This window comes from Hydractinia symbiolongicarpus, chromosome 7 (genome assembly GCF_029227915.1).
Source record: "Hydractinia symbiolongicarpus strain clone_291-10 chromosome 7, HSymV2.1, whole genome shotgun sequence".
Classification (NCBI taxonomy): Eukaryota; Metazoa; Cnidaria; class Hydrozoa; order Anthoathecata; family Hydractiniidae; genus Hydractinia; species Hydractinia symbiolongicarpus.
The window spans coordinates 15435625-15459750 of NC_079881.1; the positions used below are offsets into that span (position 1 = coordinate 15435625).

The following is a 24126-nucleotide window of genomic DNA, read 5'->3' on the forward strand; positions in this document are numbered from 1 at the left end:
TCTTGCATACCTTACTAGCTATATACTCAAGTCTTGAATGTTTACTGTTATGGGAGGTCCAAATAACTACCTAGCTATTTTTATTTAAAATGAAAGAATGCTTTGAAAAATCTTTTGTGCAGCTAGCTATATTAAAGTAATATATTTAGCTCTTGTATTTTATCACTTAATTATTTAATAACAAATGTGCCTTAGAGTGCTGGCATGGTACTGGCTAGGTAGCTTAAAATCATTAGACATCGGAAAGGCGTTTCTGTTATTTACTTCTCATTGTGGGGTACCTCAAATTCTTGTACAACCAATGAAAAAAAATTACTTAAGAATTCCTCTTCCTTCCCTTGCACTACTCATGGCATTTCTTTGCATGTTTTTAGTTTCAAGCCACGATCCCTGAGCTTCCCCAACCGCGTCTCGGTCACAAGTTTCAGCGCTAGCCAAAATGACGGACAACGTCGAGGAACTCTGGTTAATTTTGAAAAAAATGTGGTTCTGCCTTGTGATTTTCAGATATTTGCTGCTGATATCAACATATTTTGGCCCTTGAGTGCCACACCTCCGTATATATAGGAGTTAATTATCTTTAAAATCGTCTGAGGAGATGATGGGGAAAATAGAGAAAGCGCAGGCTGGACGCCCGAAACCTCTCCAGGCTAAAGCCTAAATCCTCCTTTTGACAGATTTTTTTCTGGGAACGAGGCTAAAATGAGTTTTAAGCCAATAAGAATCCTAACAGTGCAACAAATTATTTTATTACCCAATGAACAACACTTTTTTAAAGTTCATATGCTATCGAAAGTTAAAACTCGTGCAGTGTAGCATGAAGATCGTCTTATAATGCGCCATCTTTGATTTTATTAACGTTTCCCTTTAATAATTACGTCATTTGCTTCTGTACAATTTTGCAATATATATATATATATATATATATATATATATATATATATATATATATATATATATATATATATATATATATATATATACATATATATATATATATATACATGTGTCCAAAACGAAGGTTTTTTTGCTGAAAGTTAACTAAATCCGATATGGCTCAGGAAAAGAAAAGCTGAAATGATTTACATGAAACCTCTGTCTTTCAAGATGTTTTAATACAAAAACTAGCCGGGGAACCCGACGTCAAAACGCCAGGTTAAGCTACAAAGACCCGGTGTAGTAATTTTGTTCTTAAGATACCATAAGCCATTTTTGTATAATTCTTGATTTTTTTACTAACATATGTCTACAGATACATCAAACCGAAAAATAAAATCGTCAAGCAGTTCAATTTTGCTTTGTTTGAATTGTTCTGCACATGTGCATGAAACCAGTCGAATTTTGATCACCGTAAAATTCAGATAGTCGCCGGCGACGGGTTTTCTCACCACGAAAATTTCTCCAATACGAGTGTACCGCATACAATAATATTCAGCTTAGCTCGCTTGAGGTGGATCTGGTCGCTTCACAGGAAGCAGCTAAAAAACTTTTAAGGCGGAAATTAAAAAAAGAGTCCATTAACTAGCTGCTTGTTAAATTAACACAGCAAATAAACTTCCACCGGCGCCCTTAGAATTAGGGCTCAAGCGGAAATAGGACGTGCAGAATGGGTAACGTATCAGCATACTTGGTTTCATTCTTAAGATAAATCATTTTTGCACGAGCTTTAATTTTTTCTTGTGTAGACAATTTCTTCACTAGATACTTTCTTACGATTTTTTACGAATTAAAACCGAATTTTCGTCAGAACCATAACAGACAAGGGGGAATCTCGTAACATTTATGAGGTCACGGGAGCACAGTCCCCTTGCAATCTATTTTGATGGAATCTTTTGCATTAAAAGTAACATTCAGTTCTTGCAACCAAGCAAGACACGTGCTATCTTCATCGAAAGCTAATTGTGATGCAACATACGAGATAGTAAGATCAGGACGATATCTACCCGTGCAAGATAAAAATAAATAAATATTAAATATAATCATAAATATGTTACAATATCATCCTTAACGTTGTAAAGCAACTTGAAAAAGCTCTTAGCCAAAACAGTATAACCGGCAAATGAAAACAGATCATGGACACGTTAAAAATTAACAGCTTACCGTGTAATGACGAGGGTTAACTAAATGTGTAAAGAAGCATTTTATATTAAAAACGCCTTTCATTTTCCTGGCTTTGATTTCACTCGCCATATAATAAAGGAATTATACTTACGACTTCACTATTCTTTTGAACGCTTCTCTTCTTTCCCTATCTATAAAAAGGTCGATCAGATATCCAGCCATTTTAGGGGCCGAAAGATATAACTTGAAAAATAAATGGTAATTAGATAATGCACAAGCTGAACGTATTGCTAAAGCATGTTGCACAACAGGATCTTTCTTTAGTTCTTTAGTAAGTGAGGCCAGGCAAGAATTTAGATCTGCAGTGCTTTTAGTGTAAATGTAATACAAAATATTATAAGCTGTGAATTCAGCTACTTCTCCAACAATCCCCTGTTTATATTGTGACTTCAAGTTAGTCTGACATTGATTGAACTCTTCACGGTCGCCCTAAAAAACGTAAGACACGGGAGTTAGACTACAAAGTCTAACATATTACATACGTTGTCATACATTTGCAAATATCTTGGGTTAGTTAGGGCAAATAGTTTCCCATAACTAAAGTTGCGTCCCTATTAGAAAAAATTATACACCTGTCATTGTTTAGAAAATATAAAAAAATATAATAACAGAGTATACCTGTCAAACCTCATTTGTCAAAATGTTCAGAGTGGATTTAGACTTCGGTTATTTTGTTAAATCCATACTGAAACATGCTAATTGTCGCTGACGTCAGCGTGATCATTTTTCCGACTTTTTGAAGTTTTAAAAAATGATTATTTTGTCTTAGACGCTTCTACTTTAACCTTTTGGCAGTGTTTTAAAAAGTGACAAAAAAAATGTCTTTAATTTGTATATATAATATCTCATGTTTGGTAAGGATTTTTGAAAAACAGATAAATGATTTTCACTTCTTCCTGGGGGAAAGTGTCTCGGTCTTGCTTGTCAAAAAATACAAAAAACGGGAACGTAAATAAAACGAATACGAAACAAGACTTTCAAGTTGCCGACACTCGAGTCTGAAAGGCACAGGCATGTACCTCACCACAATAACCTATTCTACTAGTAAAAAGTCTCTCAATTTTGCTTTTATAATCTCCCTCCAAATTTATATCAAACTAGCAAAAGAGACAGTGCAAAAGAGACCGTACAAAATGTATTACTGAAACTAAAAAGAAACAAAGTAATCATGCCCGTTCGTTGTAAAACATACGGATCAAGAGTTCAGCTAATAATGAAGAATAAATATGGACATCAGAAGGGGTCCGAGATCACATGTACGTCTTTCAGTAATTTCAAAATACATTGACTTTCCAAAATTGTTTTTTCTTTCTTGAGATCTTTATTTGAGGTGGGTTTATATGCAGGATTTTACGGTGCGTGTTTAAAAAGCACCGTTTCAATATTGCATTATTGGACTTTCAAAAAAAGCTGAGAATCATACAAATTTGACTCGAACCGATCACTTAAAATATTTAGGTGTAAAAATAAGACATCAATCTATTTTTCTGTAATCTTTGTTTTTTTGTGTCATTTGAGGGTTACGTGAGTAGTAATTATAATTTTATTATTTCACAAAACACTCACTTAAAAACATTTTTTGCCATAGCACTAGGGTTAGAAAAAGAATGTTGTGTTGTAGTTGTAAAAAAGTTCGAGCTGAAGCCAAGAACGTTTTATAAAAAAATGTGTAGTGAAAGTGATTACCTTTTCCAGTGCTATTCTGGCATGACACTCGTATACCTTTACCGAAAATTCATTTTTTATACCTTGAACCTAAAAAAATGTTTTCTCGTTACTGATGTTGCAATATTGTTCCAATGGGTAGACATGATACAAAAACAGTTACCGTTAGATCTTGTCGTATCGATTTCAACTGTTCACATGCAAAGTGATAGTCATGTTTGTCCTTCCAGCGCTGCTTTACATGTTGTAGCGACTTCACTAATACGTTCTCTGGCCGAACGGTAGATGGATCAGGAGCCTACATATTACACAAAGAATGTTTAATTAAGAAGTCCACTTCGTTCAAAACCAGATGTTCACAACAAAAAATAGAACCTTCGAAAACGTACTGAAGTCAGGCGAAGATACGGTTTAGTTATATCTTGCGATGTACCATTAATGTGATAATCGACACCACCTACTTCTGGATCATCGTTTAAACTTGGCTAAAAAAGGCAAATGGACAGATAACTACCATGAGTTCACACTAGCTTCATAACAATGTAGCAAGACTTACAGAATCAACTCTTAACCCACGCAATGAACTGTAACTAGTATTTTTTTTAAGAGTATTTTGAAAGCGAGCAGCTCTGTCTTGCTTCTTTTGGTTGGCTAGCACGTCTTCCGTTCTAAAATCTTCTTCTAAATGAAACTTTTCCATTCGTTTGTTCACCTTTTTGCCAACTCTGCTTTTTATCGTTGGCGCATCATCGGAAGAATCAGATGAGCTTCGATTAATTATTTTTCCACGTGATGGAGGTGAAAAACTTTTACTTCTTGACCGCATCCTCCTCGATGATAAAGTGCTCCTTCTTCTTTCTGAAACACTGAAATTTAAAAACCTATTTTCAATTGCAGTTATGAGAATATTAAAACACATGGACAAGTAGATATTCACACACACAATATCATTTCCATTACACTTCCATTGAGAAATTTCACTTTGGTGTAAATATACCGAAGTACAAAAGTAAAATTTAGGCAAAGTGAACGATAATGCTGGTAAAACAGGGCAGCGCGCCAAAATTTTACTAACGGTAAGACATTGTTTGCGGGAAAAAATGGCGCAAAATCGAAGTTTCTAAATAGGACCTCTAAAATCGTATAGAATGCAAAATAAAACAATGCGAATGAGCACGTTTTAATAAAACTATGGAAATAAAGATTTCAAATTAGTAACTGCAAATAGCTATTGTTTTGCATCTATATCTATTTTAAATATTTACAAAAAATTGCGAACGAGTCAAAAATAAAGTATAAAGCACAAAATAAAAGATTGGAAATGCCTTACATTTTTTGCGCATTTTCTTTTCAAAGGTATTTCGGTTCCCACTAAATGTCTAACTGGCGTTAATCACTGATTATATGCTAAACGTCCCAATTAAAGCATGATTTAAAAAAATATCTGCCAACGTCCACACTAAAAGCATTTTATGTCAAAACTTGATTCGTCACTACATTGTGCCGAATATAATGCAAAAAGGAAAACACGCAAAATTATATCGTTTTTTTTTTATCTCAGCATAAACGTCACTTAGTCGCCTAAAAAATAAGCAAATATTTTGATGCTTTGAACTACAAATGAAGGATTGAAAACATTATGTACCTAAAAAACGTTTCATGTACTGCGAGTAGATCTATTTGGTAGTCATGTTGTTTTACTTGTCTTCTTATAGTTTTAAATATATGTAATTTTATTCTTTTTATTACTATTATTTTTTGTAATTTAACAGGGATGGAGGCCCTGTTAACAATATTTTTATGTTAACGGAAATACCTGTATATTACCATTTTAATATAATAATAATACTATAATAACAATAAAACAATAATAATTTAATAAAAATAATAATAGGAGTATTGTTTTTATGTAAGCCTGAGATGCGCGATCAGCTTAACACTCTTTTTTTGTGATAAGGTATATGGTAGAAATTCCATAATTTACTTTTTCCCTATTATGAGATGTTGAAATTTTATTCCTGCTAACAAGACATGGTGGTTTTTTTACAATCGTCAGTTTACGATATACTGCATACCTGTACTAAAGCACTCCACATAAAACACCTTAACATTGTGGCACAGTTTACAATTCTGAGTCCCCTGGCTGGTTATTATAATAAAAAAAATTGAATTTTAGTATCGCCAAAAAAAGTTAACTTGGTTATGTGTGCTGTATATTTATAAGATATGCACCTGTAAAGCTGATATATTTATCTTGCCTCTACAATAAGCAGGCAATGAGTATTATGTGTGTAGCTATGTTCAGGATAATAGGTATTCTTTGAATCGTAGGGGGTAGTGTTGTACATATTCGTCACTTTCATTTATAGAGCACAAAAACGCAATATCAAGGAATAGCAGCTATACTTATTCGTCTTGTCATGTCTGAAATCATTTTTAAAATTCACTACACATTTTCACTTGCGAGCCTAGGGGATCGTTTTCTTCGCTCCGCAACCCCCTTTTATATTGATTCTTGTTAGAAGTATGAAACGAATTTACGATACGTACTTTTAAAAAACGAATGCATGTTTGTCCAACGTGATGAACTTTTCAGACTGACTTATTTAGGAGCGGAAGAGAAGCTTTAATGTCGTGAAAATATTTCAAGGTAAATTATAATTGAATGTTAAATATATGAAGTCTTTTTAAACAGCCACCAAAATAGACGCCATCATGTTAAAAAACGGTTTTCAATGATTTTCGAACTATATGTCATGGCTTTTCCATAAATTCCACAACGTTGATGATTATGGCCACTGTTGTTTTAAATTAATGTTTAGATGTATACACTTGTGTATATTTCTAATATTAGGCCTGTACAATTCTAGTCAGCTTTGGGCAATTATACTAGCACTAATATCCATTATGCATTATGTGATATGCCAATTCTGTATGATATTTTTAACGAACAAAAAATTGTTAAACACCTAATCATGAAATACAGCAAAGCTTTCAGACTAATAAAGTGGATCGTTTTTTCTCGTGAGATATGATGACATGGAAATTAAAATACCCATGAAATGAGAAAAACACAAACACAATAAAAGGGCTTGCTAAGGGTTAACATACGCTTAAAAAATCCCCTAAAAAAGCAATAGTCGGTTCTTCAACATGATTTAATGGCAGATGCAAAATTGGAAAGGCTTTCATATCCCATCTCCAGGCAATGTCATTACGAATTCTTGGCTAGTTGATGATAACAAAACTGCCCTATAAATAAACTTGGTTCTTCCGAACTACCTGACTGAAAGCAAACAAAATAGGAATCACAAAACAGAAACAACCCTTCTTACATTCCATAGGCCACATTCTAACTCAATGCAACATTCCTAACTCAATTCAAATAATCTTCTATGTAAGCAGACACCCGCCATGATCATTTAGGTTGTAATTTTAAAACAACTGCACTATTAGTTTTAATCACTTCAAGTTAAATGTTATCATGGAATGACTATGTGCGACTTGATGACTTACAAGTTCAACTTACCAAAACAAGGGTTTTAAACTCCAATTTATTGTCCAAGCAGACCCGTCATTGAGGACCCGTGTGATAAAAGTGCGTAGTTTTTTCTCCAATTTATCCTTTGATCTTTCATTGTCACATTCTTGAAATGATAGACGTACCCAATTTTTCATAGAGTCTGGCCACTCTTTATTTTTTTTAACAGCCTCTCTAGGGGGAAAGATAACCAATCCATGTATATGCATAATAACAAAATCATGGTAAACATAATAACAAAACAAAAGCAAACCTACTTCTCCTTGCATTTTTCAATATTTTCTGCTTTTATCTGCTTACGCTTTGGCTCAGCTGGATTGCTAGCAACTCGTTGTCTTTTTGCACCAAGAACGTCGTCATTTCTGTCCTTGCTGCCATCTCTTTCTGGTGACTTATTTTTAGGATTAGTATCAGTGATAGTCGAGAATCCACCACTGGTCCACAAAGCTGGTGTTAAGTTCTTGAACCCTGTTGACTTTTTAAAGATTGAGTTATCTTTGCCAACAGACCCTATAAAAACAGTGTAACATAGTATAAACGTTCGTGGGCAAATAGGCAATTAAAATGTGATAAGTTTATTACAGTTGCATTATTATTATATAGTATATATTATTTAAATTATAGTCTTACAAGTTTTCCAGTTTGACAGATCAAGAGCACTACACTTACACAGTTTGTGTTCATCATTTAAAATTAAATTTATAAAATGCTAATATAAAAGTCTCACAAAAATGTTCTTTTCCTTTCAGTTTAACAGTATCAACTAAAATCTTACGGTTTTATAAAGCCTCTACTAAGAAACACACAAGAGAGAGCAGAATTGTTACCGTTTTTCTTCCATAATTTATTGTTCTTTACAGCATCTGCAAATGATTTTGGCTGTTCCAAATGTTGTTGGTGATCATCACCTTTTGACTGGTCCTCAATGAAGTTCTCCTTGTCATCTTGTTGGTTTTTACCATTATCTGTTAGGTTTTTAGCATCGAAAGATGTATGAGTGTTAGAAACCTAAAAATATTTGGAAAATTTTTTTTTGCAAATGATCAGACAACAACAGTACAAAATAGTCAGAACCATTGGGTTAACTTTGACTGTGCCGTTGGGGAAATGTGGTCCAGAAAGCCTAGATCTATTTATGTTAGCGAATTATTTGAAATTAAATGACTTTGGTTTCATAAGTTGTAGGTGTGTACAAAAAAGTTAAAGCTAAACAATTAAAACGTTTCCTGAGTTTGATGTTAAAATTGTTTTCCTCAAAGTCAAATCTTATGCTGCATTAATTATGTCATATTTAAGTAATAGCAAATTTTGACATATTTTGTCATCAATAATTTTAGACATGTTAAGGGATGTGCATGTGCATGTGCATTTATAACCACACACTTTAATTCTTCACCTGGGCATATCATTCTATAATTTTTTTACTTTGACTTTTCTTTCCTTTACTTTTTGGACTTTTGTTTTATTATAAAATAATCATGTTGGGGGAAACAGTTTTATATAATAAGAGATGATAAAATGGAAAGATAGAAAATACCAGACATGTGCGTACAAAAGTAACAAACACAATAAAAAATGATGAGTGTGCATGGTCACGCTGAAAAGATAATCCTTGGCGTTTATTAGTTAAGATGGCAGTAACCCTTTCTTAGCAGTCTGCAACTGCATTATTGACTCAGTGTTCTATGTAAACAAAATTTCCTTATTACTTCTTGAAAATATGAATCTTTTCTTTCAACAAACTGCATTGTATGAAAAAAATGCCCCAGTGCTTTAATATCAGTATAACGTGCCTTAATATCAGTATAAGGTGGTAAACTTATCAAAATTATACAAATAATTCCAAACTAATTAGTCCCAGTGGCATGTCAATTATTTTATTTTAATTATCGTTTTTTTTTTTAAAGTTCCTTCACCTTGCAATCATCCTTCACAAGAATATCTTTAATACAGTCTTAAAACTGAAAATCATCCCCATGAGATTACGATTTAAATGTTTGTATATTATTAATACCTGTATTTTGTCTGTGTTTCAAGAAAAAGTCACGCAACAGACATACAAATATGTTTATTGGACTTTGTTTTGACATGAATTTCCATAGAATTTTAAGGACAGGCTGGGAGACATTGCCACAATTTTGATTCACAATAGGGTTTTCTAGAAAACCTACGCACCAAAAGAAGGTTTCTTAAAAAACCTGCATTCTCATATATTAAAGGTTCTGGAAGTGCCACACAATGTAAGGAGCAGAGAACGTCCTCTATAAGGTGTAAATTTAGGCACTGTGTTTAAACCCCCTATGGGTAATTTTAGAACACCTTTACATGTAGCTTTAAGGTTACTGTAAAGGAAAAAACTCATTTGATGAGTAGTCTCAGAAAAACCCTTATAATTTATCTTTCATATTTTTTGTTTTTTTTGTTTTGTGTTTTTGAATGTTTGATGAAAGACCTTTTAATAGCGATATTTTCGTGAGATGTTAATTTTCCGAAAAGAAAATATAATGAAATAAACACACACCATTTTTTTTCACTGTACATTTTAAAATGGCTTTTTTTTCCGAACGCGTGGTCGCAGACTTCTCGTTTTTGCACCATTATATTCAGCATAAATTAAATTCAAAAAGGTTCCCGGTTTTTTCTTTCTAATAACGTCGTTATGAAATTATTTGTAATTATATGTAATCATTCAAAAAAATGCATATTTTTTTCTTTCTGTCGTCATAACTGCTAATCAGTAATTTATAAAAAAAAATCCGGGAACCTTTTGTACATAATTTATTCAGCTTTCCATTGCTGAAAATTTCAATGAGCCAATAGGAAGCTTTCGGAAAAAGGGACCACAAACGTAAAGGCACGTATGCGAAAATTTACTAACAAGATATTTGTTTTTAAAGATTTTCGTAGGTGTTATGAAAATGTGTGAACTGAGTATGCAGAAAAATGATAGATATATATACATATATATACATATACATATATATACATATACATATATATACATATACATATACATATACATATACATATACATATACATATACATATATATACATATACATATATATACATATACATATACATATATATACATATACATATACATGCTATACATACATATACATACATATACATGCTATACATACATATACATACATATACATGCTATATATATATACATACATATACATATACATGCTATATATATATATATATATATACATATACATATACATACATATACATACATATACATATACATATATATATATCGATGGTGAAGTAAACTATCTAAAAAATATTATTATGCATATAATTTACATGAGAGTTCCATATCTTGCATAATGTTTACAAAAAATATGCTGAACTCATTTTGCACATATTTTCTCGAAGGTGTGAAGGATATAACACCTTCGAAAAAATATTTTCGACAAAAAAGGGATGTTTCAAATACTTTCATGGAATATAAAATATGTCATTCGAAAGAGAATTTTTTTCTATATGTCTTGAATTTTATGCAAAAAACCTAAAAAAAATTGTTTCCTTTACAGTAACCTTAAGTAGTTTAAAACAAGAATAGCAAAATATCTACCTGTCTTTGTACATTGTAAGTATCTGGAGTTCTTGTGAAATACTCAGGTTCTAGTTGGTGGTTATATAGATTAAGATTGTATACATTATGAGGATCAAAACCAGGGTAATTATTTGGATCTTGTTGATACATTCTGTTTAGAGGGGCTCCATACGTTGGACCGTATGGCATCATACTAAAAAAAAGTTAACAATAAATATAGAACTTATAGAAATTTGAAATTTTGGTAGATGGTATATAGTAGTCTAAATAATAATATTTTCTAAATGATAGACATTAATAGACTATTTATTCACTATTATTCCTTTAAAGAACACTGGAGTAGTTCATTTTAAAGAAGTCAAATTGAGGCCTAACACATGATAAAGGAATCTATTATTGCATTTGTAAACAAAAGAAAGCAGTCTAATTTTGTAGGAGGCATGTGATCGCACAGATGCCTAGATTAGTTTAGGTGTGCACAAAAACTGATGTTATGATTCAAAACATGCACATTACAAGAGCCAATTGTTATTAAGACATAAAACAATTAACTTGCAACTCTAACTATACAACGCTTCATAGTTTTATCTTCGCCAGCAATAGTAATCCCTTTAATCCATTTTTTACAAATAAAATTCGTTCAGAAATCTTGTTCGTCTACATAAATTTTTGAGAATTTTACCCACAGAACATTAATTCTTCAAAGGAAACTGACAACTAGTGCGTGCGAATTACATAATTATGATGGCTTATATGCAGCATTATATTCACTTTAACAAGAGTTGTGACAGATTATTTGTATTTTCTTTAAGTGAAGAAAAACATCTTGTTACAAGGTTTATAAGCAAAAGATTGAATTTTTGCAGTTGCTATTTTCTCTTTAATAATATGTAGCAGCGCAATGGCTTTTTTAAAAAGGAATATCCAAATTTCCGCTGTGGCTTGACGTGCTTATTTTTTTTATATACATTCTCAATAAAATTATTTTTATTTTGCTGACTAACCATAAGCGCATATCGACTTCGCCCGTAGAACAACTAATTAAGTTGGAGTCACCTTATAGAAGGAATACGACTACTGTATTTTCCGGTATATCACCGCATATCGTATAACCCGCAGCTCAGCTTTTTTAGGGAGTTATAAACTAGATGCTATCAGATAGCCCGCACCTTTGTATGACCCGCATAAAATTTCAATCAATGTGTTTTACCAACCCGCACCTTTGCATATTGCATATTTTTACTCACCCTAATCATTTTATAAGCATGTGCATGTGTTCTGTTTTTTTATGCTGGAGACAAGTAGCGATTCTTTTAGTCTTAACTTTCTTGTCTCCGATTGCAGAAATAATGAATTAAAATTAATTTGACAAGTCGATCTTCTGCCAATGCCGACAGTACTAAATCAGACAAAGCTGTTTTCTTTTTATTTGTAGACATTAGTTTCAGCCAATAACTCTCGCTTCCTGCGATTAAACAAACAAATAAAAAACCATTCTATCAGGTTATAAACCTAAAGAAAAATCTCTGTTTTTTATGTATATTTAATTTTTTTTAGCATAAAAATAAACAACATTATCACGGATTGTCTGTAACAGTGATGTACGGAACGTTCTTTTCTAATGTTTATAGAATTTTGTTATCTATTTATATCTCAGCAATTACAGTGTGCATGATAAAATGAATGGCGGCAATGAGGAGGAGATAGGTAATAGAGCAATATAGCAGGTATCATTTTTAGGTTTAATTGACACATATTTCACAACCTAGTGCCCAGGACTTAATTATTAATTCCTGTTAAAAATTTTGAAAAATGTTAAAATTAAATGTATTTAGATGATAATTTTCTTTTTTTATCTTCGCTACCTTCAAGCAACAGGTCACCACTGAAAATATCAAATATAAATACAAAAATATAATTAATAAGACACACACAACTAGTATCTCGTCACCATTGCTGCCATTTATTTATATCATGCACACTGTGATTGCTGAGATATAAATGGATAACAAAATTATATAAACATTAGAAAAGAATTTTCCGTACATTGCTGTTACAGACAATCCATGATAATTATTATGTTGCTTATTTTTATCCCAAAAAAACTTACACATAAAAAACAGAGATTTCGGCAAAAAAATAATGACAAAGAACACACATATGTTTATAAAATGATTAGGGTAAGTAAAAATGCACTGAATTTTTTTCTTAACACGATGAGGGTTATACAAAGGTGTGGGTAAGTAAAATTCACTGCTAAAATTTTATGCGGGTTATACAAAGGTGCGGAATATCTGATAGCATCTTGTTTAAAACTCCCTAAAAAAGCTGAGCTGTGGGTTATACGATGTGTGGGTTATCCAGAAAATACGGTAAGAATACTGACACATACCTTGTGTAAAAATTTGGTGATGAAAATCTGTGGGGATTGACATTTGGGCCTTGGTAACCGTACATAGGTGGTGATGGATATGGACACCATGGATTAGCTTGGTAACCATAGCAATCACCACCCATGGGGCCATACATATTTTGCTGGCGCATATTACACAAATAGCCATTTTGTTTCGATTCCGGATTAGAGACTTCATTAGCTTTGCCATTGTTATTATCCAACTTTTTTAGTGCTTCTTTTGCATTTTCCCATGGATTGTAAATTTCTGATGTCAAGCTTGAGTCTTCAACTCTGCTCTCACTAAAAAAAGTGCTTGTCTACAGATATCTAGTTTATGTACTGTTATTAATATTTGGCTACCCAATATAAATGTGCTTAATACATTTGCAAATTTAGAGTGTATATCTAGTATATATAATCAATAAGTAGTAAACGATTTGGAAAACAGTTAGAGCTGCTTAAACAACAAAGCAAATAAAGCTTAATAATAATAATAATAATAATAATAATAATAATAATAATAATAATAATAATAATAATAATAATAATAATAATAATAATAATAATAATAATAATAATAATAATAATAATAATAATAATAATAATAATAATATATTACATTTTACATAATTTTAAAAATAAAAGACACAGTAGACTTTTCGTGTAAACTTATTGATATTAGAAAACATTTACATAAAATATTTTGTGATTCCTTATTATAAGATACTAGTGATTTTTTATGGTACAGTAAGAACTCCTTTCATTATTTTGATTCAAGGACAGAATTCCTAATCCGACTTAGTTTATCACCGAGAATAGTGGTTAAAATGCCACTAATTATAGCAAAACTAAGCACCAGTTTAGGGTCTGAATGTGTGAACCTTTAGGAATCTCTCACTTTACGGGTAGAAAAGGATCTGTTTAGCCTAGTTAACAGTGATGGAAACAACGTCTGGACTTCGGACATGTCAGACCGTTTTTAAAATGGTTGGTCAAAATTTTTTAACAAACTTAAAAAATGTCTGCAGGCCTGTAAATTTGTGGAGTCTAGGGAAACGATCCATTGTTACCGTGATTTGAAGTTGACGGAAAAGATCAAAATGTTTTTCGTTTCTGCAAAGTTCAATTTGCGGAAACGATACGGTAACAATGGTAACTATTAGCTTTAAACCGATAAATAACTGAGAACCATTTCATAATTGCCCTAAGTTAGGGACCGTCTCAAAATGTTCGTACGTAGTTCGTATAATTCGTATAAAAAACTTCGTATCGATTTATTAAATCTTTCGTATCATTTTATTTTTAATACGAACTTTTTCGTATCATCAAAATTAAAAGTTCGTATAAAGTTCGTATCATTTAAAATAAAGTTCGTATGTAGTTCGTATCATTTTTAAAGAAGTTCGTATAAAAATTTGCTTATAGGAAGTTCGTTTATTGTAATTGGACTATTATCTATAGTCTTTATATTTAATTTTTTTCAACAATTATAAAGTTCGTTTCGTTATACGAACTTCGTTTATTTTAATTGGACTTATTATCTAAGGTCTTTATTATTTAAATATTTTTTAACAATGACAAAATTCGTTTCATTAACGAAATTCGTTTAACAAATATTATTCACGTTATTACGCGTCTTATATCATAAAAAAAACTTTCAAAAAAAACTTTGTTTTGTTTACTAAGTTTATTGCGCTATCTTTACTGCATCTTATTTCGAAAAAAAAAAAACTTTATTTAGTTAGAATTAAATAATATGTTTTAAAATATTGCTTCCACTTGAATTAGATAAAATAAGTTTAAATAATATTGCTCGCCCTATCATTGCGTATTATTTCACGTTTTTCTACAAGAATTTTCTGTAGGAATATCGAGGATGCAAAACGGGTCAAAAGTTAAGAATATCATAAGAATAAACCAGGCTCCAACTTTAAATATAGATTTTAAATTTTGTATGAAGTGTAAACTTTTTATCCTTTTAATAATAACAACTTTGGCTTCGTTACGCGTTGCAAATAATAAGGCTGATTATATGCTTTCAGGTTGCATGCATGTTTTTTTATGTTTGTTTATCTTGTCACGGCACAATTTTATTGGTGAATAGGTAAAAATAATTTCAGTTGCTATTTTTTTTATTGTTTTTTTGCTTTTTTTGCAATAAAAATATATATACAAACTGTGCTAAAATATGCTAAAATATATACAAACAGTGGTTAAAATATATACAAATTTTTCTTACAAATCGTTTGAGTTGGTTGTCAATGTTTGATCCTTCGGATAAAGATCGCTTGCGTCGAAAAGTAATTTTCTTTGCAGGAGAAAGAGAACGACTCCGCTGTATTCGGTCCTTTAGTATTTGGTAGCCAGCAGGCACAAGCTTTGAGTTTGGATTTGGAAAATCGTGATCATTATAATTTGGTGCTTCGTTAACCAAATGAAAAGTGCGTATTTTCGTTCGTCTGCTGTTCGCTGGAATACCCACATCAACTTTATTTTTATTGTCTACGGACAGCATAAGTGTGTTTTCTTTGCAAAGATATCCCATTTCGTTAACTATGCGAACTTGACCGCAAGTGAAATGAAAGTCGTCGTGTGTTTTTTTTTCTTTTGTATTTCTTTTTGGAGGAACACGTGCGTCTATCAGACATTTGTAGTTTTTACTCGCTGTGTTTTTTTTTCGGGGTGGAAGCATTAATCTGTGAATGGTGTGGCGACTAACAGTTATACCCAAGGTTTTTTTGACGTGCATAACGATATCATTCAAAGAAAGCCCATTTGTGTACATAACACTGTCTCTCCGACGTAAGTGAGCTTCAGCAGAACCCTGTTCTATCAACGTCTTGACACAAGTAATTATTTCCGGATATTTCTCGTGTATGCTTGGTCTTCCTCGTCTTTTATTTTTATCTAAAAAAATAAGTAAATTGAATTTTAACTACATTAATAAATTTAAGAGTTTAAAAAAAGGGGAGAAAAAAATAAAAAAATATATACTTTGCAACAAATCAGTCTCGTCGTCGGAACTGGCTGTGTCATATATCCAATCGATATCACTGTCGTAATTTTTAGACATGCTATGAAAGTAGCTAGTTTTAAAAAAAACTGTTTAATTTAATTAAATTCGATATTTTAAAAAGGAAATACAAATGCTTGATATTAAATTTAAGTTTGGTTGAAACTATTAAAATAAATCGTATATTTTACTTCTTTTATTTCTGGTTTCGTATTGAAATAATTATGCGCAATTACGCCGGTACTTTTGAAGTTCGTTTTAAGTTCGTATAGCAATTTACTTCGTTTAAAGTTCGTATCATTTCTTTTCCTATGTCAAAAAAACTTCGTTTAATTCTTTTGTTTCTGATTTTGTATTGAAATAATTACGCGCTATTACGCCGGTACTTTTGAAGTTCGTTTCAAGATCGTATAGCAATTTACTTCGTTCAAAGTTCGTATCATTTTATTTTGTATGATAAAAAAACTTCGTTTAAGTTCGTATCATGTATTAAAAAAGTTCGTATAAACTTCGTTTATATTTTTTATTTTAAACGAAGCACTTCGTATGACATTCGTTTCACGAAACGAAGTACTTCGTAGCGTTCGTATAATTATACGAAAAAAACGTACGAACATTTTGAGACGATCCCTTAGAAGTGACAAGACCTACTCCATAGTGCAGTGTGCCTTCCCCTTCATTATATGTAATTCAAGTCACTGTACCGACTGCCATATTGCATTCTTGTAATATATTTATTTGGACGGATATATAAACCATGTTGGCAATCAAACCGTATTTATTGTAATGGAAAATATGTCAAGTCATAACACTGAAATGAAGCCTGGAACAAAGGTTGACAAGAATTAAAAAAAAGAAGAATAAATTTTACTTGCCACTAAGCAAGGCATGGGTGAAGGGTCTCCTTAAGAGACAAGAGAGGAGTTAAACGTCCTCCACCATACCTTAGTTTAAAGGGGCGATTGTGGAAGTCCCATGAAATGCCACATAGTAATGGTGTCACTTTAAAAAACACCCAATCCGGTCTGTGAACGGTTAGCGATAGAAAGGGCATCCAGCTGTAAAACTATGCCAAAACTCTTTATTAATGGCCGTAAGAATAGTTGATCAGACAAACTGGGTAAACGGGGCTGGAACTCTAAGAAGTGAAGGTGTCGCGCACGGTAGGACAGATGTCAGGTGTGAGCACCGTCAGACCGTTACCCAGCTATCACATCACAAGGTAGATAACACTAGGTTGAGGATGGCTAGTGTAAATGTTGGTACTCTGAGAGGTAAAGCAGGTGAAGTAGTTGAAATGTTAGAACATAGATCTGTTGATATGTGTTGTGTTCAGGAAGTCAGATGGAGAGGAGCTTCCGTGAGATTTGTGGAAGGTAGGAGGGCAAGGTATAAGCTTTTTTGGATTGGTAATAGTGATGGATATGGAGCAGTTGGCATATTCGTTGCAGAGAAGTGGGTAGAAAAAGTAATAGATGTTATGCGTGTTAATAGTCGTATTATAGTGATAAAGTTTTTGATAGGTAATAGGATTGTCACTTTTCTGTCAGTTTATGCTCCACAGTGTGGACTCAGTGAGAAAGATAAAGATAAGTTTTATGATGGGTTAATAGCAGTCACATCAAAGTTAGGAGACACTGAACTTGTCATGGTGGGCGGCGACTTTAATGGTCATGTTGGGAAGTCATCTGAAGGTTATAGAGGTGTGCATGGAGGCTATGGATTTGGGAGCAGAAATAAGGAAGGGGAGAGATTGCTTGAGTTTGGAATGGCAACGGACATGGTGGTTTGCAACACATCATTCAGTAAGAGACAGAGTAGGCTGATGAGTCAGGTGGTTGTAAGACACAGATAGATTACTTCCTGGTTAGAAAGTCAGACAAGAAAGTGGTGAAGGACGTGAAAGTTATATCGGGGGAAGAGTGTGTTTCCCAGCATAGGTTGCTGGTTTGTGATATTATCTTGAAGAGTGTTAAAGAAGCCAAGGGAAAGTTCAGGCCCCGTCGAAAAGTCTGGGAGCTGAAGGAAGAGATTGTAGCAAGACAATTTAGTGCAAAAGTTCAGCAGTTAGCCCACAATGGTCAATGTGATAGTGACAATGTTGAAAGTACTCGGACTACTTTGAAGAATTGTCTTCTAGAAGCTTCTGATGATACCTGTGGGTGGACGAAAGGACCAGCTAGACATAGACAGACCTGGTGGTAGAATAATGAGGTAGAATAATGAGTTATTCAAGATAGCAAAGCAAATGAAGAAGACTAATCAAGATGTTGTAGGTGAGAAGTGTATACGTAATGATGAAGGTGTTTTGGCTAGCACAGAGGAGGAGAAAAGCGTAGCTTGGAAGAATCATTATCAGAGGTTGCTTAACACTGAGTTTGATTGGGACGAGGATAATTTGTCTGATGATGATGTTGTAGAAGGGCCAGCTATGCAGATCAAGACATAATGGGTAGTGGAGGCTATTAGGAAATTGAAGATTGGCAAGGCTGCAGGAGTATCAGGTATTGTTGCAGAGATGGTAAAAGCATCTGGATATATTGGAGTTGAGCTTATTACAAGTCTTGCTAACCAGATTATAAAGGATGGTGCTATTCCGAGTGAGTGGCAGTGGAGTGTAATAGTGAATTGTTTCAAGGGCAAGGGTGATGCATTAGAAAGGGGTAACTACAGTACAGTCCAGATGTAAGCGTACGCGTACGCTCAACTTGCAAAAATAATTGCTTTCATTAAAAAAAAACAATAGGATAACAAGTTCCTTTCAAATTGCGCGAAAATAATTGCTTCGTGTTAAAAACAAAGCATAGCAAGAAACATTGTTTATAAAAATACTCTGCGCAAGAATAAATTAAACGCGAAGGCCATTGAATTTTATATAAACTTATTTAGGGTAACGCTATTTTAATCTCGATTTATTTAAAAAACACAAGCTCTTTTAAAAAACAACAAATCCAATGATCTAAATATTTTAAAAAAAACTAATGCTACTTTTAAAACTTTTAGTAATATTTCTTTATCGTCGAAACATTTTTTAACATGCGAAACTTTTAAAAGTTCTTTTTATAAAAAGCAACGTTTAGCAACGCAAACGGAAAAACCCTACGTTCGGGACTTTTCCTTCGCAATAAGATTTCGAAAACAAATTAAATTTTAATACTGAAGAAAGAAAAAATCTAAAAATATAACTTTTGAAATGCGATCTACAAAACATTTCTATCGCCGTTTTTCGTTTTTAAACTTTTAAAATGCGATCTAAAAAAACATTTCTATCGCCACTTTTCGATATTAAACTTTTAAAATGCGATCTAAAAAACATTTCTATCGCCGTTTCTCGTTTTTAAACTTTTAAAATGCGATCTAAAAAAACATTTCTATCGCCGCTTTTCGATTTTAAACTTTTAAAATGCGATCTAAAGAAACATTTCTATCGCCGGTTTTCGTTTTTAAACTTTTAAAATGCGATCTAAAAAAACATTTCTATCGCCGCTTTTCAATTTTAAACTTTTAAAATGCGATCTAAAAAAACATTTCTATCACCATTTCTTGTTTTTAAACTTTTAAAATGCGATCTAAAAAAACATTTTTATCGCCGCTTTTCGTTTTTAAACTTTTAAAATGCAATCAAAAAAAAACATTTTTATCGCCGTTTTTCGTTTTTAAACTTTTAAAATGCGATCTTAAAAAACATCTCTATCGCCGCTTTTCGATTTTAAACTTTTAAAATGCGATCTAAAAAAACATTTCTATCAAAATTAAAGTTTCAATCTTTGTTAAAATATAATAATTTCTATTGCCTAAACGCTTTATATAACCCGCGCAACCAACAATGCCTTCTCGCTAGTTTATTTAGTTTCCACGCAAAACTTTTGTTTAATAAAAATATTAAACAATGGCTCTTCGTGTCACATTGATAGAGTTGATAACATTTGCAATTATGCTATTGGGAATAGTTATGTTAACACTATATAACAATAGTTACACGCAGTTATAATAAGCTATTTTTTCTTCAATAATCTTTTGTTTATTACGCACAAGTTAATGACTTACAAGACTCGCAAGATAATTAATAAGAACAAAAGACAAACAACTACCGCCTCCAAGAAAGGTGTGAAACTTGAGCGTATGCGTACGCTTACATCTGGACTGTACTGTATAGAGGTTTGAAGTTGGTTGATCAAGTAATGAAAGTTATTGAAAGAGTGATTGATAAGTTACTTAGAGAAAGAATTGATATAGATAAGATGCAATTTGGTTTTGTTCCAGGGCGTGGCACTACAGATGCAATATTTTTACTCAGACAGCTTCGGGAAAAGTATTTAGGAAAGAGAAAGAATCTCTATTTTGCCTTTGCAGATTTAGAGAAAGCTTTTGATAGAGTGCCATGTAAAGTTATTTGGTGGGCTATGAGAAAATTAGGTGTGGATGAGTGGCTAGTTACGATGGTACAGTCTATGCACGGCAATGCTAGAAGTTGTGTCAGGATTAACGATTAACTTAGTGATGAATTTAGTGTAAATGTTGGTGTACATCAGGGTTCTGTACTTAGTCCCTTGTTGTTTATTCTAGTCTTAGAAGCGCTGTCGATGGAGTTCAGAACAGGTTGTCCATGGGAGTTATTGTATGCAGATGATTTGGTTCTTATAGCAGAGTCAAAGGAAGAATTAGTTGAAAAGTTTGAGAAGTGGAAGAAAGGACTAGAAGAGAAAGGGCTAAAGGTAAACACAGCAAAGTCTAAAGTCATGATTAGTAGCATTTAGGTGGATGTGTAACACCAGTCTGGGGCACTTGGAAAGAATGGAGGAGGATAATTGGGTAATAAAGTGTGGAGACTTGATAGTTCCTGGGGCAAAGCCCAGAGGCAGACCGAGAAAGACTTGGCAGGAGGTTATAAGGACAGACTTGATACACAGGAAGTTGAGTTTAGATCTAACACAGTCTAGATCAGATTGGAAGAGGGTCATTAATATACCCCGTCCAACCCATGCTAGCATGGAAAACGGACGTTAAGCCGAGAATGATGATGATGATGATGATAAGCAATGTTAAATGAATTGTCTGACTTGCTAACTTGAAGGTATCCTTCGTCAATCAGCAGCATGTTCTTACTAACTTTTAACTTTTTCTTAGGTATATAGGAACAGATCTTCAGATGATGTTTATATACTTTTATATATAGTTTACTTATAGCCTGATGATGAAGTAATACTTCGAAATATATTGCTAAAATAAACATATTACATTGTTGTTTTGCATACTATGTTGACAAAAATTGCACAATGTTTTTACCAAATAAATCATGTTTTTGCATAGTGAATGATATGTGGGCAGTCACCCCGATCACCCGCTTCTAGAAATACATCGCTGCCAAGTACTTCTAGTCTTGGAGTTTTATAAAGAGGCCTTTGAGTGTGGCCAATGTTGTTGCGGATTTGCAATGCTCAATTCCACCAGCAATCATATCAAAGAAGATAAAGTGGTACCAAATTAATAAGGATGGCTTTGATTGCCCTGTATTTATGGTTTTGAAACCAAGTACCAGACTCTTCACAATGATACTGATGAAACATCAATATTTAAAGCAATTGCCACCAGAAGATTTTTCAACTTTCTGCTGTTTTTGAAGAGTATTTATTTTGAACAGAAACATGTCTACATCCTTGAAAGTAGATTTGGTTTTATATGCATCAGATATGGCAACCTCCAATTGAGGATTGGTGCAGTGGATAATGAGCATCAACTTACGTCGGTCTCCATGAATTTGTGTGCAACACTTGCCTTGTTCTCTGGTATACACTAGGAGCCTATCAAAATTAGTGTCTGCTAACAGGTGCATTAACATAAGAATAGCGCCAGAAGAAAACTTTAAGGCTAGATTGGCACCAACACTGACAAAAATTAATGGGTTTTGCAGCAGCATGTTCAAAGGGCCTTTTTGCCATCTGGGAGGTGATGTCAAACTAAAGCCGCTTTCACACAATCAAAGTTTATATGATATATGACCATATAAACCACCTGCTCTTCTCATCGTATGCACTGTTGTTACACAATCATATACATTGTGTGTTAAATTTTACTTTTACTTCTTTTTTTATAAACATGGGTGACGAGGAATTTGCTGTAACTGCTGTAGTAATTGTAGTTTTCTCATAAAAAAGTCAACAAGAAGAATTGAAATTGGAATTGCGATAAGAGAGTGACTATAAAAATTACTCCGGAAACTTTTGACGACATACTTGGGTTTGTTGACAAAAATTTAACATTGTTTTATGTTTACATAACTTCGGCAACATCCCAATTTAATTAGAAGACAACAGGTTTATATGATCATAGCTAGCTATAGCTATATCATATAAAAAACAGCACATGTTATATCTTAAAAAAATGATCATATAGCTAGCTAGCTAGCTAGCTACATATGATCAAAGAAATTTTCATCATATAAGATATGTTGCACAATCAATTTTAAATGATATTTTTATATTATATGTCATATAAAATTTGATTGCGTTAGTGGCTTAAGTTGAATCTAAAAAAAAAATACCACAAAATGGCAACTTTCGCGAGGAAGCACGTTGTGAACACAAGAAAATATGACTTCATATTTGCTTTATTATTTCGAATTTTACTTAATAAATGTTAAATTACTAATTCTCAACATAGTGTAAACACGATAAGATAAACTTTTTTATGTAGGAGGTAAGCCTCTTTAAGGAAATACCTCTTCACTGAAGTTCTTGTATATAGGTTCAAATTAAAACAAACAAAGAACTACTAAACAAATAAGTACGTACCTTGCATCCTTATCTTCCATATCAGTTATGTTTAACTCGTAAAAAAATAAATGAGACTGTACAGTTATAGGTTGACTTGACCAGACCAGCTCAGTTCAGTATTTTTCTTCAAACGCTGTTTTGCATCAGCCCCAGCAAGCATTATGGGAGATTTCCCATAAGCCATTGCTTAACGTAATGAAAAACTCGGCATTAGCCAAATTCATAGGCCGGAGGAATGGGCGCTAATGTTTTGCTTAACTGCAATTAACCAATTAACTGCAATGACTTCAAAGATGGCGGACGTCTTTCCCTTAACGGTGTAAATCGACAAATTTATTTCTGCATTGTCTCTACGCATAGAATTGCTGAAAGATATTGATGAATGCACGAGAAATTTACGATACGTTAAAAGAAGAAGATGGACAGAAAGTATAATGAAGTTAGCAACACAAATAGGAATGCAAAATACAAATGGTATTGACGAATTACGATTTCCGTGTCACCAGTGCCACAAACGTTTCAGAACCCACGAGGACTGCTCCAACATTTGCGGCAATGCAAAGTTAAAATTGGACTTCCAGCAGAAGAACGATCTACAGACCCTTGAAATGATATGAATGAACGCATTCTACAACAAACCCAACCACAACGGTTTTATTGAGGTAATGTTAGAGGTACAGATGCGTTTGATCAAATTAATTCTTGTTATGAGAAAATTGCATTTTGGAGGCGAAATTTGTTCATGCTTCCAAATGGTGCTACTGGAAAGAACTTTCTTCGAGAAGTAACTAGACTATTGAATAGCTGCGTGGAAAATAGCCTAATCAAATGTATTGCGTTAAAAGCAGTGCACGTAATGCCAGCTCTATTACTTCAAAACCCGTCAAATAACTCGAGAAGCAACGACCATGTTAACGCATTACAACGAAGACTAGAATGGTGGAACAAAAGCGATTTTCAAGCACTCTGCGATAAATGTAGAATGCTTCAATCACGATTGCCTAAACCAACCGAGAGAAGAAGCATAGAACTTGTTTCGAGAAA

The 24126-nt window shown here is 32.9% G+C and overlaps 2 protein-coding genes across 5 annotated transcripts; both read right to left on the bottom strand.

The window, feature by feature from the left end:
• Window positions 1-1209: 1209 nt before the first annotated feature.
• Window positions 1210-23262, bottom strand: LOC130649625 (leukocyte receptor cluster member 8 homolog). 4 transcript variants are annotated; one of them, XM_057455955.1, is made up of 13 exons: window positions 23101-23262; window positions 13294-13596; window positions 10920-11094; window positions 8155-8335; window positions 7585-7837; window positions 7316-7501; window positions 4343-4652; window positions 4176-4271; window positions 3950-4084; window positions 3808-3876; window positions 2213-2550; window positions 2101-2120; window positions 1738-1939 (listed from the first exon to the last, which is right to left on the bottom strand). In XM_057455955.1, the coding sequence occupies exons 1-12, from the start codon at window positions 23118-23120 to the stop codon at window positions 2117-2119; spliced, it is 2070 nt and encodes a 689-aa protein (XP_057311938.1). In that variant the 5' UTR covers window positions 23121-23262; the 3' UTR covers window positions 1738-1939; window positions 2101-2116. The 4 variants fall into 4 exon arrangements, with proteins under 4 accessions (XP_057311936.1, XP_057311937.1, XP_057311938.1 ...); XM_057455953.1 differs by lacking the exon at window positions 2101-2120 and having other exon boundaries at window positions 1210-1939; XM_057455956.1 differs by having other exon boundaries at window positions 1738-2120.
• Window positions 13614-23078, bottom strand: LOC130649627 (uncharacterized). The gene is made up of 2 exons (XM_057455957.1): window positions 16291-23078; window positions 13614-16203 (listed from the first exon to the last, which is right to left on the bottom strand). Exons 1-2 carry the CDS (start codon window positions 16367-16369, stop codon window positions 15488-15490), a joined length of 795 nt encoding a protein of 264 aa, XP_057311940.1. The 5' UTR covers window positions 16370-23078; the 3' UTR covers window positions 13614-15487.
• Window positions 23263-24126: the final 864 nt, after the last annotated feature.

What these genes read in the sequence shown, in the direction of transcription:
- LOC130649627 (XM_057455957.1), bottom strand. Translation starts at nt 16,369, where the DNA reads ATGTCTAAAAATTACGACAGTGATATCGATTGGATATATGACACAGCC. An exon ending in CGAGACTGATTTGTTGCAAA is followed by an intron (nt 16,204 to 16,290) that starts GTATATATTTTT and finishes TTATTTTTTTAG; the next exon opens with ATAAAAATAAAAGACGAGGA.
- LOC130649625 (XM_057455953.1), bottom strand. Translation starts at nt 23,120, where the DNA reads ATGGAAGATAAGGATGCAAG. An exon ending in TAAATTATGGAAGAAAAACG is followed by an intron (nt 7,838 to 8,154) that starts GTAACAATTCTG and finishes CTGTTTTTATAG; the next exon opens with GGTCTGTTGGCAAAGATAAC. An exon ending in CGATACGACAAGATCTAACG is followed by an intron (nt 3,877 to 3,949) that starts GTAACTGTTTTT and finishes ACATTTTTTTAG; the next exon opens with GTTCAAGGTATAAAAAATGA.